The sequence below is a fragment of the Pseudoliparis swirei genome, chromosome 16, assembly GCF_029220125.1.
Source record: "Pseudoliparis swirei isolate HS2019 ecotype Mariana Trench chromosome 16, NWPU_hadal_v1, whole genome shotgun sequence".
NCBI classification, from domain to species: Eukaryota; Metazoa; Chordata; class Actinopteri; order Perciformes; family Liparidae; genus Pseudoliparis; species Pseudoliparis swirei.
In genome coordinates this window covers 7,587,893-7,603,616 of record NC_079403.1, presented here as the reverse complement: position 1 = coordinate 7,603,616, position 15,724 = coordinate 7,587,893, and the positions used below count along the sequence as shown (strand labels likewise).

The 15,724-nt window shown below is 40.9% G+C and overlaps 1 protein-coding gene across 1 annotated transcript; it reads left to right on the top strand.

Moving 5' to 3' along the window:
* Nucleotides 1-3,187: 3,187 nt before the first annotated feature.
* sox32 (SRY-box transcription factor 32) lies at nucleotides 3,188-4,459 on the top strand. Its single transcript, XM_056433947.1, has 2 exons — nucleotides 3,188-3,494; nucleotides 3,771-4,459. The coding sequence occupies exons 1-2, from the start codon at nucleotides 3,188-3,190 to the stop codon at nucleotides 4,457-4,459; spliced, it is 996 nt and encodes a 331-aa protein (XP_056289922.1).
* The last annotated feature ends 11,265 nt before the right edge of the window (nucleotides 4,460-15,724 follow it).

Here is a 15,724-nt window from a genome sequence, read left to right as displayed (position 1 = left end):
GAGTGTCCCATATGAGTTCTGTCCGATACAATGGCACATTGTGATCAGAAAGCCACTGAGAACAATCCTTATTCAGAACGCATTGTGTCCATTCTGCTTGTTTGGCTCTGAGACAATGCGATGATACCCTACTGTCACCTTATAGATTAGGATTCATCAACAGCACCAGAATGAAAGGCAGATTGGTTTTCTATTAATAGGAGGAATTACAGATGATTGGGACTGTTTTTGAATTTCCAACTTGTGTCAAATTTCTTGCCATTAAATAATATATTTTTTTTAATGATGCATTTCAGTAATTATAAACATGTTATCCATTTGAGGGGAAAATAAGGTTATATCATATTCCAAAAAGGAGCATACTCTTTGGAAAAACCTCTTTTTTAAACATTTGGTTTAACGGGACCTCTTAAGCATATTTATTTCACTATTTAACTTACACTTTGATATGATTTCACATCCACATTGTTCTTTTCCGGCTTATCAATATAAATGAAGACATGTTCATTGATGCTAAACGGTCTCACTGAAGGTTTTAAATTCTACTCATAGATGAATCAGGATGAGTTATGAATGGAGTAAGATGTCACAGTTTAATCTTGGTTAGTGTATTAGGGTACACTTTATGTTTTTTTGCTAACTAGCGATTCCATCACAGCTTTGTGGAATATATTTGCTTTGCCAATTATAGGAATGTTCCTCACCTCGTGTTTTGCAGGGTAAACTTCCTGTTTAATGTTTACCCCGCCCACCTACGTGACGTGTCACACCAATGAAGACGTACACTTTTGATTACCCGTATGTAGTTTGACAAAATAACTTTTTATTTTGACTCCTCAGGCGAGAAAATAAACTCTGTTATTCAATTTGACCAAATACACAAATGACCCTTAATTCACCAAATATAGTTAATTAAACGATATGACGTCATCAACTTATTTCGGCCTCAATTCACGGAGAAGCTCAGCCGAAACCAACGTTATTGTATTCACGCTGAGTCGTTCAAGCGAATTGATTAAATCCATTAGTGCTTCTCACAGCGCGCGTCCCGTTCAGCACCCCGGATGTGGATTCTACCTCTAATTCTGACACGCTGTGAAGTAAAGGAGCACCCCTCCCCCTCCACCAAATACAAACAAACTAGTTATTCAAATGAGTGAATAAAGCCTTCAAGATATGTATTTCTTAAGTTTATATTGATATTTGTTCTGTCATCTTCCTCTCGTTTCGACTGATACAAAATGGATTACATTATAGATGAGGAGCACATTCTCTTTATCCCTTCTGGTATTGAATGTATCAATATCACAGTGTTGATCAGGTCTTTTTATTAAGATATCAAGCTCCACTAAGCCTGATTTACTTCATATGCAGGGTTAAAACTATAAGAATCAATATGCTCCTAAACGGGAAATCCCCACAATATAAAAGTTTGCACACGAGTTTCCTCCAAAGGACCAAACCAGTCCTTTTCTTCTTCTCCTTGTGTATTAACCTCTCTGCTCTCAACCATAATACACGCAGTATTTACAATTTCAAGAGGCAGCGTAAGTGGCTCGTCTGCCGGGACAAAGCCGTGCAGGTGCCGGCATTACTGCGGGACCGTGTATTGCAGATCATGGCGTCCATTGTGTGTGTAACGTGGGTCAGCAGTCTCCAAGACAGATATTCATTGAACCCACACAGAGGAGGCGAGCACCTGTAATGCCATCTTATTATATCAAAGAGGGGTCCGCGGAGAGAGCGTGCACAGAATTATCTTTCATAAGTTGTGCATGTATTTATATATTCACAATATGCTATTATACGTCACTGTACTAATTATACTCGATTGTAACATACTGTATCCTTATGTCTTATGCTTTGTGCCACCACAATAGAGCCATCATGTACCATGTATGAGTGTTTAGTGCTTGGAAAAATATAGTTGATTCCAATATGTTTGCAGTGCATAACATTATTTTCACATTTTTATGATAAACTAAAATATTCCTATATAAATAAAGTGTGTGTATTCAAGAGTGATTATTTTTAATATGGATAAGATCATTTAAAGCTTGGATTTTTTTTCATTTCCAAAATGCCATTTTGAGCTGTATAGCTATTATGTTTAAATATGACATACATTTTGTTACAAGTGACAAAATAATGTCAGCATTGAAAGTCTGAAAGGGGAAAACACTGCAGAGAGACATGGTTTCTGTGAGTTTGAATCTCTCTAATGAAGTTGTGACCGATTGCAATACACTTCATCTCTTTGATTTAGCGATAACACTTCTCAAGCCACTTTAAATTAATAAATGTCAGAGATTAAAAGCTATTTTTAGTTTCTGAACCCTAAATGTGAGCTCATCACGCTTCTTTGTACATGCAAATATGTGTGAGCCGTAATCGTGTAATAAACCCTCCTTGATCATGTTTGTTTCAGTCCTGTAAAATGTACTTTGACAGAGACACTGATGGCCGATAAGAGCCACAATGTAATTAGTAACCAGCGCTGCCTCCTGGACACTTTGATGTCCACCTATCAATACCTGCCGCCTCTCAGGAACTATTGATTAGATTCCATTTCTCTCCGATAGGCACGAGGTGTCATTTGATTTTTACCTTCATTTGGATTTAATAATCTATTTTTCTCAAATTATAACGCAATACCCACGTGTCATCGACTCTTAATATGCATGCACAGATATAGGAGCAGTCAATTATATTGATTATTGGTGATTAAAGAAAGATGAGACAAACCGAATGCCAGTCCTTTAAACCGCTTTATTGTGAACTGCGTAGTCTAAGTCATTGTGTTGTACTTGTACCAATTTAGTTTATGACGTGCTTTATTTCCCATGCATGTGTAAAGAGTGAACACGATGGGATCGGGTTCAGCGCGTTATCTTGAAAGGATAAGCCTGATTGGTTCGTGTCTCTTGTAGATTAATCCAAGCTTTTGTTATATGAAAGCCACATTGAGTTGTGTTACGGACTCGCGTCTCTTTTTTCATCTTAAGTTTCGTGGTGATTGGGGTGTCCGATGGGCCTATATCACCGACCCGAGAAAACACCTGGATTTCACACCTTAAATCCACTCCTCCAGGCCTCCCATTGGTGGAGCTCCCGCATATATCCGTCACGGCGCAGGAGGATGACAGCGGCCCGCAGCAGAGCCACAACAACATCACCATCTGTAAACATGCTCTTCGGACACGAGCCCGCTGCGTCCCAGCTTGGCGCAAACAACGTCCCGTTCGAGGGCGAAGACTCGGGCTCCGTGGACGGGGAGCAGATGACCAAGGTCCGCTCCCCGAGTTCAGGGCCCCCCAGCCCGCTGTCCGTGAACTCGGACTCCAGCTGCGCCAGCCCGGAGGCCAAGTCCGTGTCGACGCAGCAGAGGATCAGGAGACCCCTGAACGCCTTCATCATCTGGACCAAAGAGGAGCGCAGGCGGCTGGCGCAGCTGAACCCAGACCTGGAGAACACGGATCTGAGCAAAATACTAGGTGAGAAATGAAGTGAGACCATGTGATGGATAAGCTGGTTGCTGAAGTTAGAGCAGCCCCTTAGAATTCTTTAAGTTTTCCTTCATTAAAATATTTTATTTTTTTAGGTTTTTTATTTTTTTATAGTTCTCATATGGGGAAATCCACTACACTATTGCTTTAAATTGGTTTAATAAGAGTTAAGTAGCATCAAATGTTGTTTTTATATTTCACATTCAAGTCAGTTTCGCTAAACCAATGAGAATGCAGATCATTAACCCCACAGTGTTCCTGTAGGAAAAACCTGGAAGGCCATGCCCCTGGTTGAGAAGCGTCCATACATGCAGGAAGCAGAGCGTCTGAGGGTGCAGCACACCATCGACTACCCCGACTACAAGTACCGGCCCCGCAGGAGGAGGCAGCTGAAGAAGAACGCCAAAGCCCAGGGGGCGGAGGCGTATCACGCCTCGCTCTGCAGCTCGGGCTACCCCGTGCCTTTTAACCTCCACTACCTGCTCCAGAACCAGCGGCCTTCCTACCCAAGCAGCACTGCTTTCACAAACTCCCCGGCTACCTTCGCCCCTTTGGGCAGTTGCTACCAACAAGCTCCGGTGTTTCCAGACCCAGCAGCAGCAGCGGCGGTGGACGTCTTATCAAATAAGCCCGTGGGGTACTTAAACCCTCCTGCGTACCCTGCAGAGGCCCAGGTGTATTTTGGCAGACAGCACAGGCACATGCAGCACAGCTTCCCCACCGCTGCGGCTCCCCATGTGGATCAGGGGGAGTCCAGCAGGGTCTACGGGGGCCTGCTGAACTCTGCCGGGCCCTCCTTTGAGTTCTACCTGGAACAGGTTCAGCTGGACATGCTGTACGACCTGGACCGCAGCGAGTTCGAACAGTACCTGGGCCCGAGCCCTCACAGGCCGGAGTCGGTGGACCTCGGCAGCTACCAGAGCAGCCACAGAGAGGGGCGCTCTGTCTCATGAAGATACTAAACATGCTGTATTTATTCATATTATCTCAGTGTCGTTTGATAACGACTGCTGAAGGTGCATTTTGTATTTGTGATAAATGACTACTCTACATGTCTGTCCAATGTGAATGTAATAAATAAATAACTAATTCACCTTACGATGTTTATGTCTTTCTTCATATTTGGAATAAATACCAGAAAAAGGTAAGCTCAACTGACATAAACACTTAAAATATAATCATTATTTTTCATTAGAGATGGTGTTAAAAGGAGTTGCATATTTATAATCTTTTTGTCCAAATTAAATATAAATATAGGAATATTTTTAGGTGAGGGAAAACCCTTTAAAACCCTGTATTTTGCATTTATAAGCGGCATATACACATGAAACGTGTTTTTAACACATTATAACCTAGTTGTAAGCAGATATAAGAGTGCAATAATGTATTGATACGTTGACGTATTGTATTAACTGGTTTGTAACAAGAAATCAGAATTGTTAACTATATAATAATTAACAGCTAAAAGCTAAAACTACATTATATTGTCTTATAAACCATTTAATAATGCATATAAACTGCTGATAAATGAGGGATTGAAAGGGAATTATTACCCAAATCTTCCCATGAATTGTGGTTACTATATATATTAAGGTAGTTCAAACAAACCGGAGGCCGCTGTTTGCGTCGCATGCGAAACTCAAAGTAAACAATGACTTGTCCCATCAGTGGTTAGTCATGTGACCCATTTGTCTCTTCCCCAATCCCTAAACCTATCTCAGTGGTCGGGTTGCCTGAATCGTACTTCCTGTGAAGACAGAAGTTTATTTTGAAAAGACAAAATGCAAAGAGCGTCTAGTGACCAGCACACGCATCCCAAACAGGGTTGAGTAGAGCGTCCTAGCTTGAAGAACATATAGTGCCACTCAGAGCTTTGTTATTGGAGAATGTTTTGACTCTTCATCTGATCATGTATAAAACGTGTGAAGTTTCCCTTTCAGATGTCTTTAAATATCTGTTACATTAAACAATGTCGGAGTTAACGACCTTTTGGCAGAAGCCAGACTGTTGACCCGCGGTTTTATCTCCATCCTCATGTCTTCCTTGGCTCACAGAGGGAAGCAGGGTGGGGCATAAACTTCCCAACTTCCTGTTTCAGTTTTAAACATCTCACAAAGGCTCTAAAAATATGCACCCAAAATCGACACATCTCCGAACTCGTTCGACTCTGGCTGCCAAATGTTTTCTCATCTAGGAAAATGTTTACTTGCCCGCCTCGTGTTTTCTGTGTCAGAGCCTTCGAGGTCGACTCGGATGTAAGATCCGGATTGTCCAGCATGTCAGGTGCTGCATCGCCGAAATCCAGAAGAAATGGAGTTGCATTTACACTGAAAAACATGAAACTTTAAAAAAGATACAGCAAAAGTAAAAAAGAAATTAATGTGCATGGATCTGTTCCCCTTAAAGGTGATTAAAAGACATTTAAACTTTATTTAAATCTTTCCATCGACAAGAGCAAAGACTAAAACACAAACTTACGTACAACATAAATATAAAAAGAAATGTAAGATACATTAATGACCCCAAAAGATCCTGCACATTGTCAATCTGTTTAAATTTCTTTTTTCCAGTCCTTAAGATATGATTGATACAAGATAAACATATAAAATAGAAACAACTAAGAGTCTGGACTATCTGGATCAGATGTGTTTAACAGTTTTTTAGGTGATGAAACACAAAAAAAGTAGATTTTCTTTACACTTCAATCACACTGAAGCACATTGCACCATATCCAGGGGTCAGAGTGAAGGGGTCGATTTCCACATCTGCTAATGTGCTTAAATCTGTCTTTTTTTAAACAGTCATAGCAGATATTACAAGAATCTCCTCCAACGCACCTCATGTATGACTGTAGGTTCATTGTAAACATCTAAATACTCAAAGAAATTATGCTGACGTGTGAATTTCAGCAAATATACAACGAAATAAACATTTGTGACAAATATAAATGATCAGATGACTAAGATATTCTAGAAAATATATTGTCAATATTAATAATGGACATTCTTTGGCAGTGTACACTTCCATTAATACGCTAATTTCAGCTTCTGAAACTAAACTAAATCCAAACTCCACCATGCAAAGAGTTACTTTCCTCCTGTAACTCCTTGAAGGAAGCCACCTGGCGTCAGCAGACAGTCTCAGGACTCCCTGACGTCTCAGTCCGGCTGAGTCACTCGCTTCTCAACAAGATATCACAACTTTAATTCATTAAAAACCTTCTCCGCCACACAAAAAGACAGACGGCAGCAGCAGCAGCGTTTGGAAATGAGTCAGTGATGGAAATCCGATGTGCAGTTGTTGGGAGGAAGCGGAGGGCTGAGGGGAGGATGACCTTACTCGGAGGAGAGAGCAGACGAGCTGATTAGGAAAGTGAAGACCTGCTGCAATCCAACAACCACCTGAATGAGCGGAAGAAATCTGACGTCAGTTCAATTCCCAAGGCAATGTCTCCAAAACACACTGCAATGTGCAATGTGCTCTGACGTGGAACACGCTGGATGATATTAAATTAGATTAATATACGTTATTCATCCCCGGGGAGGGGGCGGGGGGTATTTCTTTGTTGCATCAGGGATGCCTGTTTACAATATATACAACACATTATAATACAATTAAATCAAATAGCAGAGCATATTACATTTAAGAATTTAAATAATAAGGGAAATGAAAAAATAAAAATGCAAAGTGTATCTGAGTGTATATAATGTATATAATGTGAAGCGGGGCAAGGGTTATTGATGTTGTTCAATTTGAGGAGCATCTGGCCAGAGGTGATTTATTGTACAGTCTTATTTTGCAACGAAATATGTAAATATTCCCGCTTGGCGTGCTCTGAGCCCTTGTTTTCCCTCTTTTGAGTCACTTGAACTCAAAGCTGTTAGTTCAACTTGTTGTTTTTGTCAAAGTCGGCCCCTCAGCAACAATTAATGACCAGTCGCAGGAACTTCCTGAAGGAAAAACAACGGGATGATATCAGTGTTTCAGGTGAAAATATCATCAACAGTAAACAGTGAATGGAAATGGCAGCTGGACAAATCAGATATCTTTGATAAATATTTACAAGGCTGGGTTTTTATTATAGGCTTCTGGTTTGTTAATTCACATAAAACAACTGAAAAGTGAGCCTGGAAAATAAATGTAAATAAATAAGTTTCTATTTTTAAAGTAAACTTGTTATTTAATTGTGACATTAAAACCTTCAAAATACATCAATATTCTGTCTTTTAATGCTCTTTCATTCAGCATTACTAAAGGGTATTATTTTCTCAAGATGAAGGAACAAAACCACATATTCTCTGTTTGTCCCCCCCCCCCCCGCCCCCCAAAAAAGTATAAAAACGAGTTTCTTCCATCCACCAAACATTTATGTTGTCTCCCTGCAGAGTTATTTATTCCAGGAATGGACGCTTACATCATAAATGTGCTGTCGAGCTCACAGCGGCATGTTGGATCTTATCACCTGAGGAATGTGAGGAATCTGTCAAACAAGCAGGCCGAATAGCTGGATTCATATTAAACCTAAAAATAGACTTTAGCCCTTACCCTGTTACATATCCATCAGGACCAAAACCTCACACCACAAAACCAGCTTCTTCCCGGCTGCGGTTGGCCTCATGAACAAGGCCCGGACCCTCACCTGACGTGGTCACTTATCCCTCCCCCACACCTCAAGCCTGTGTTATGCACACACTACTTTGCACACTGAACATTGCACATGCACTTTTGCACTCCTGCCCTGCTTTTTGTATTGTAGTACATATTGTGTTTGTATAGTACTTATTGTGTTTGTATGTTTTATGTTTTATGTTCATTTTATGTTCACTGTATGCACCTATACACCAGAACAAATTCCAGGTGTAAACCTACTTGGCAATAAATACAATTCTGATTCTGATTCTGATTCTGATATTTGAAATTTTGTGAGCCATTATTCGGGTTTTCTCATCTTCCCTCCTGCATGAAGGTCATCAATAGTTTCCTTTTGGGTAAATAGGCTGCAGGTAATGCTCATCCTGCAGCGACGTCTGAAACTCAAACAGGAAGTGAGATAGTTGTGTTTTATCCTAAAGGAATAAGAGAGGGTTTCCTTGCTTACAAGTGGAAAATGCAATTCCATGAAACAAACCTGCGTTCTCGAGAGCTCAGGAGAACAGGAATCCCAGGTTGAATTCAAGCGTCTGATCACTTCATTATGTCAGTCGGCTCCCATCATGCACTAATTGGGCCGATCCGATTACTATAACGTCATCAGGCTGTGGGTCTGACGGGTCTGCATCGTGTGGTACTTCAGACGTGTGCAGAGCTCGTGGCTCCTCTAAAGGCCCCGCGGAGATCCTTCTGCTTTTTGAGATATCTCTTTCAAACTCTCCTGCTCATTTACATCCACTTCTCCTTTATGGGAACTACTTTCTGTCGCTGTTGAATCTCTTCAGAGGGGTTTTAGTACATGAATGCTGTGAGCATCATGAAGAAGATTGTTTTATTAATCTCAACTGTATTCGGCAGAAATCCCAGAGATTTATATTTGATTATTTCATAATTTATTTAAGTACCACACGACTCCACACAGTATATAGAAATACTCCATTACAACTAAAAGGCATGCATTGAAAATGTGTCTCAAGTAAAAGTAAGTATTAATAATTAAAATACTTAAAGGGTTGAAAATACATTACTTAACGAAGCAAAAAAACACCCTGTGCGTTCATATATAAGTATATATACTTAATAGATTAAATGTAAGAACTTTATATGCTGCTTTACTTGTTCAATGCATAATAATGCAACATATTTTACAACATGCATAACATGTATCTAACTATAGCTGTCAAATACATGACGGGTTGTTCAGTTAGAAGTATACACATTGTTCTGTTAGTAGTGAGGTCAAAGTGTCAAGAAAATGGAAATCGTTAAAGTCCAACTGGGTGACCTAAACCTTTAATAAATAAGAAATATCCAAATGAGAAGGACGAGGTCTCGCCCGTGGTGTGCGGAGAGAGAAACCTCTTTCTGTGTGTGTCATGACAGACAGAGAGATGGTGACTGTAGCGGGTCCGACGGACAGAGCGTGGCGCCGCTGGGCGTGTCCCGGTGGCCTGCTGGGCCGACACAATACTCACTATCAGAGTCGCTCAGCAAAGACGCTCACGCCTGTCAACAAACACTCAGGGATGATTAACACAAACACAATCCTCAAGCTGCCTGGAAGTGTTTGTTTGTGTCTGGGATGTTTTATATTTATCTTTGTATATATATATATGCTGTATTTTTTCTCCTCTCATATTTTTGTGTACGTTTGTATTCTAACATCAAATCGTCAGATCGAGACGTGGCGTGTTGTTCACAGCAATTCCTGCCAGATCATTTTATGTGGAAATAACGTCACACCTTCTTCCTCAGCGTCCTCTGGCACTTCATGACTCAGTCAGCGAGTCAATGAGTTTATCTGCATGAGTGTGTGTGTGTGTGTGTGTGTGTGTGTGTGTGTGTGTGTGTGTGTGTGTGTGTGTGTGTGTGTGTGTGTGTGAGCATCATTGTTTTCAAATACTGATTAAATGACCATTCCAGATGAGACGCACCTATCAACACTATAGTTCAGGACGTGATTCTCTCCTGATAAAAAAAAGTGCATTTGTTATTTGTCCCCCCCCCACACACACACACACTTCCCCCCACACACAAACACACACAGACACATTTCAGTGGAATAGCACAACGGGAACTGTCACCAGCAACCTTTACATTTCCTTCTCACTCAGATAAATTTTTTAACAGGTCAGTTGACGGTTGTTCAAATCGAATAGAAACTCAAAGATCTGTCACTTCTGTTTTTACCCTGATTGAATTGAGCTATGCATGACACATATGATGTTTGTCTATATTAAAAAGGTTTATTTTGCAATTCAAGAGAAACTAAACGAACACCATACTGAAGAAGACTTGAAACTATAGCAATTAAGACCATGAACTCATGTTTACTGAGGTAATAAATCAAGTTATAAATGAGATCATCTTGTAATAGACTAGTTATACTCAATCAGACTTCTTTTTGCCACCAGAGGAGTCGCCCCCCTGCTGGTCGTTATAAGAATGCAGGTTTCAGACACACGACAGTGGATTCAGTATTCAGATGCGGAGGTTGCCGCCTCGGTTGAAATAAAGCCTTGTTAATGCTTTCCATCTAATTGAGTTAACGGTAGCCCCAAGAGACGAATAAACCACTATTTCCATTGATTTCATATCATAGTTAAGTAACATTCTGCATTTATATATGTGTGCGTTTGCATGTGCTGAAGGCTAATAATGCAGCTATCTCAAATTAGCATGTAATGTGAGCATGTGCATGTTTTATGACCACAAAAACATCTCCATACAATGACGACAGTGGCGGTGAGCTGAAGTGACAGTCGGTCCATCCCCTCAGCTTTGTCAGTGGGCACCTGTATGTTTGTGTTGACGTGGCTTCTTTAACACCTCAGCTGATTGACTTAGCAAGTAAGATCCTGACAGCTCGCCGGGCCCCTCGGCGGGTAGCGGACTGTGCATACAGCGGCGAGCCGGTAGCACCTGAGGTCAACGCATTGTGTGCTAAGCTGCTGCCGTAAAAATCACTTTGGGTATAATGCTCTGATGTGGAGGCTACAGAGGAGGAGAAAAAAAAGGCGGAATTTAACATCTTTTCTTCGCGGTCGGACGTCCTCTCCAAAAAGGTCACGAGTTTCATCTGAGGGGTCACGAGACAGGAAAGCGGAAAAGAACATTTACTTCTCAGAATGACCTCGAAGTGACGCCTTTTTAATGTGAATATTTAGAAACAACTGGCTTCCCTCGGGCCTCTTTAAACAATCAAAATAAAACAAAGGAAAATATATCTGTCGTTTGAACTGGTCGTAGTCGGCAGACGTATGGAACCACTGATGGAAGGGCGCGAGCTCCATTTGAAGGAGTCAAACGGTCAAAAGGATGCAAAGGAGTGACGATAAGGTTGCAGGTATAGCAGAACTACTTCCATTAAGTCAAAATGACATCTTAAAACCACATTCCAGTGAAAGTGTTTGACATAAAGTAAAGCCAGAGGAAGTCAAATATGTTTTAAACACTACTTTTCTTTCTAAAATCAAGCATCTTGATTCGGCTCTTCAGGAACAAGTTTTCAAGCATTTCTAGGTTCGGGCCCTTATAAGCTAGATAGCCTTAACTCTTTCGGTCAGCCACATGTATCCTTCTTATTTTTTTAATTCTTGGTGGTTGTATATTCTTTGCTGATCGAAATAAATAAACTCATTCATCCATTCTTACAGCTTTTGGTTTTTCTACGTTTATTGTTATGTACCCATTACACACCAAAGCCAGTTTACATGTGACGCCTACTTGACAATAAACCATATTCTGATAATGGTTTAAGCCAATTAACACAAAAACCTAATAACTGCATCGTACGCGAGGGCTCCTTAGTCTGAGATCTCTCTGCAGATAATAACATCGGCAGGAAAAAGCTGATTCAACACCCAGAAGCGGCAGAGAATGAGATCGACCTGAGTCGAAAAAATACATGCGAGATAACATGTCAGAAAAGTGGTCTTGATTTGGGCCTCCGCGCTTGGCGGGTAGCGCAGAGTCAACAGCGCTGGCTTTGAGTGGCAGGTTATTGTTGGGTCTGTGTGGGTGTTGAGGAAGGTTGGGCCTTCTCTCAGGACGTGGCCTCACTTCCCTCTCTCAGAGGCTCTCAGAAGGAGAGCAGAGTGCCTTTTAACTTTTCATTTTTTTCTTTATACTTGCGCCGTGTTTGTTAAGGCCACATTCCCTAAGCCCGGCTGCAACTCGTGTTATTCTTCCTGTGCTGTTTGCCCCACTCGCAGCTGGAAGGACAGGAAAACCGATCTGGAAAACTACTTCATGTATGTCATCGGTGATTACAGGACGGCCTGCGCCTGGCGTTGGCAGCCTCACGCCGTGGGGCTCGCGGCGCGGCGACAGGCCACGAATAATGCCGTCCAGCACCCCTCCTCACTCAAGGCCTCGCTTCTGCTTTCATGCGAGGAACACTGCGTGAGTGCAGCGCAGCCCCGTCAGCGCTCGCTTCCTGTGGAGAAACCGGAGAGGAAGCTCCACCAGGCCGCCGGCCCAAGGCGGCCAGAAACATACGCGACTTTCAATTTCTTTCACTTTTATCTTTTCCACTTCTCACGTCTCAGCGAGTGACGGACCGCCGACACGTGAACCGTCAATTAGCGGTGGCGAGATACGGCGCCGTGAGAAGAATCCATCACAAGCTGAGAGGCCTCCAGTCAAGACGATGTCACTTTCGCTGAAGAGCAGGCGGTTCTCAATCACAGGTTGTTCTTATACCTACAAAAAGGAATACACTAGAATGTATATATGAGCCAATCGTGAGCAAACAAACACAGGACCTTCAACCAGGAAGCAGCTGTACATGTCCCATGTGGAACCACAAGCTTTAACATTTAACTCCCTGCAATAGATATATGTATTAATGTAATATAAGTACTTATTTTAACCCAAACCATGAACTTTTTCTCAACTTAACTAGGTTGGTTGGTTCCCTAAACAGGCTTCTGCTGGCTCTTGCATGATATTATTACAAACCATTACTAACCCTTGCATGAAGTGTAAGTGGCAATTTAGGATAGGAATATAAAAAGCATTTTTTGCATCTACCTATACCTTTCTGTTTTGTATATTATATAGTATAATATTGTATTGTAATGCAATGAATGACTGAATGAAATACACAACAACAACAAATACAAAACCTAATTGTGATTATATTGTCACTCAAAAACACGTCTTAGTTATCACCTTTTTGAGTCCTCAAATACTTTCAAATACACGGGTATTAATCGAGTCAAGTCAGATTATTTCAACCAACTTCCCATGGAATTTATCAAAATGTTTAATTTATGAGAATTTGAAAAAGATAGAATGCTTTAAAATTGTGGGAAACAATGATACCTTAGCCAAGAAAAGTTATAAAACCTTCCAACTTTTATGATGTCGCCACAATAGCAACGTCTTCTCTCTTGAATCAAGAAAAGAAGACTTTGAGAAAATGGAGAACTTTCAGAAGTATCAGTAAAGTGAAATAAAGTACACGTGCGTCCGAACTGAACTCGAGTTGAAGTCCTCTGTTACTTTCCTCCTATACATCAACAACAACACAATGATGATTTTTGATCGTCATCTTCCTCGGATCTGCTTAATTTCTGGGATGCAGCGCAGTGAGACGCTGGTTGCTTCATCTTTCCCAGGCTGAGGACCTGGAAGAGCAATCTTGGGGGATCAGGGATGACAAGGCAGTCCGGCCTCCCATTGTATGTGAGCGTTTACTCAGCATGGAAGAGCAAGGACAGTGAGGCTACAAGAATACAATAGGCTCATATTTATTTACTGCTTAGTGCAGCCAGAGAGACCTCCCCCCCCCCCTCCTTGATAGCTGATAACAACTTTACAGTAATAGACCTCTAATAAAGTCCTCAGAGGGCAAGTAGAGGCCAGACTCTCTGGCTCTGCTGCGGGTCCATTTTAAACCCAACCGGTGAGATGTTAAATCTATTAAGAAAACTCACTTCAACATATATGTGGAAACAGGATCAAAACAGTCCCATGAGTTGAGGGAAGAGAAGTTGTCACTATAATCACACAGTGCATTCAAATTCTCGTCAACTTCATAGCAGATGACGTTGCTGTCTGAATGAGGACATTTCTTCACATAGTATGGTAACGCCAAAATATATAGTACAATTATATACTTCAGGGAGTCATTTTACATTAATTTTCTGTCTTACTTCTAAATAAATAAATAATCTTTTATCTCGGAAAAAGAAGAGATCTTACAGCTTTGAAAGCAGCAGAAATGACAGTATTCATTCAGGAAAGAAAAAGGCAACTAGAAAAAGTCCTTAAGTGGCAGCCAATTGCTTACTTTGTAAGCTTAAAAATACTTTTTTTTGTATTATTATTATCTTTACTTAAAAGGGACCATGTACAGTTAAAACATAAATGTCACCATTTGATGCACTGTAGAGTGTAGCTTCAGCTCATTTGCATCTGTAGTCCCTGACAGACCTTATAAAATAAAACAATAACAAACAGGTCATGATAAATGCACAAAAAGCAAAGTTACAGTACAGCATTTTAAATTTAAGAAGAACATACTATTTAAAAGTAAGTATTAAAAAAGTAAAGTAATACACACCATTACAAGCAAGTAATATAAACCATTAAAGGTACACACTGTCAAAAATAAGTAATAAGAACCAATACAAGCAATTAATACGAGTCATAATGAACAAATATCTGGAATGCATTTGGATGTATTTGGATGTGTGTGTGTGTGTGTGTGTGTGTGTGTGTGTGTGTGTGTGTGTGTGTGTGTGTGCGTGCTCTAGGCAGTGCAACAGTTTAATCTGGTTACTCAGGGTGTCTTTTGTGTATTTCATGTGATCGATATCGTCATGTTGCTCATTATATTTGATAAACTTTGATGAAGCAAAAATTAAAGACGGTTCCTATTCTTAAACCTTTTTGATTATTTGCAAAAATGAAGCCAACGAATCTGAAAAGTCAGTCGTGCAACAAGTGGAAAAGAAATGCAAAGATGTGGCTTTGTGATGAGATCTATCAAAATATTAAAATGATACTGAGACAAAGCAACATGTGTGCAGATGTATTCAGTCCATGTAGAGTGTGTTCTTATGAGCTATGAACATGAGGAAACAGGCTTTTAAAGTGTGTGTGCAGTGCCTTTGAGTTCCAGTGGAGGGCTCCCTCCGTTGTACTGATTCATAATCCATGTGTAAAACACAAGAAAGCAGAACATACACGTTCACTTTGAAATGTCAGACAGGCGGCGTTTCCCTTAAAACTCCACATGCAGTATGAAGATTACACATTTGTATTTTGGATTTAAGGTGGAATTTTCCAATCCAGTTGATCACTTATTCACACTTATTTCCTCCCATGTTTTAATCTGACTGAAAAATGCCCCGAAACAGAGCAGACCAGCGCCGACTATCTGACCTACATGACCGAGTCCCGAGCCTGAACACAAATTAATTTTCCGAGAGGCATTACGGGAGTGTGATTTATGGGTTGCCTCGATGCCTTGTGGGTATAATTGTGAGAGTAGGGCTGAAGTTGAGTGGCTTTGGTGCCCCCCCCCCGTCCCCTCCTCCAATCCCTGAATTTCAGAG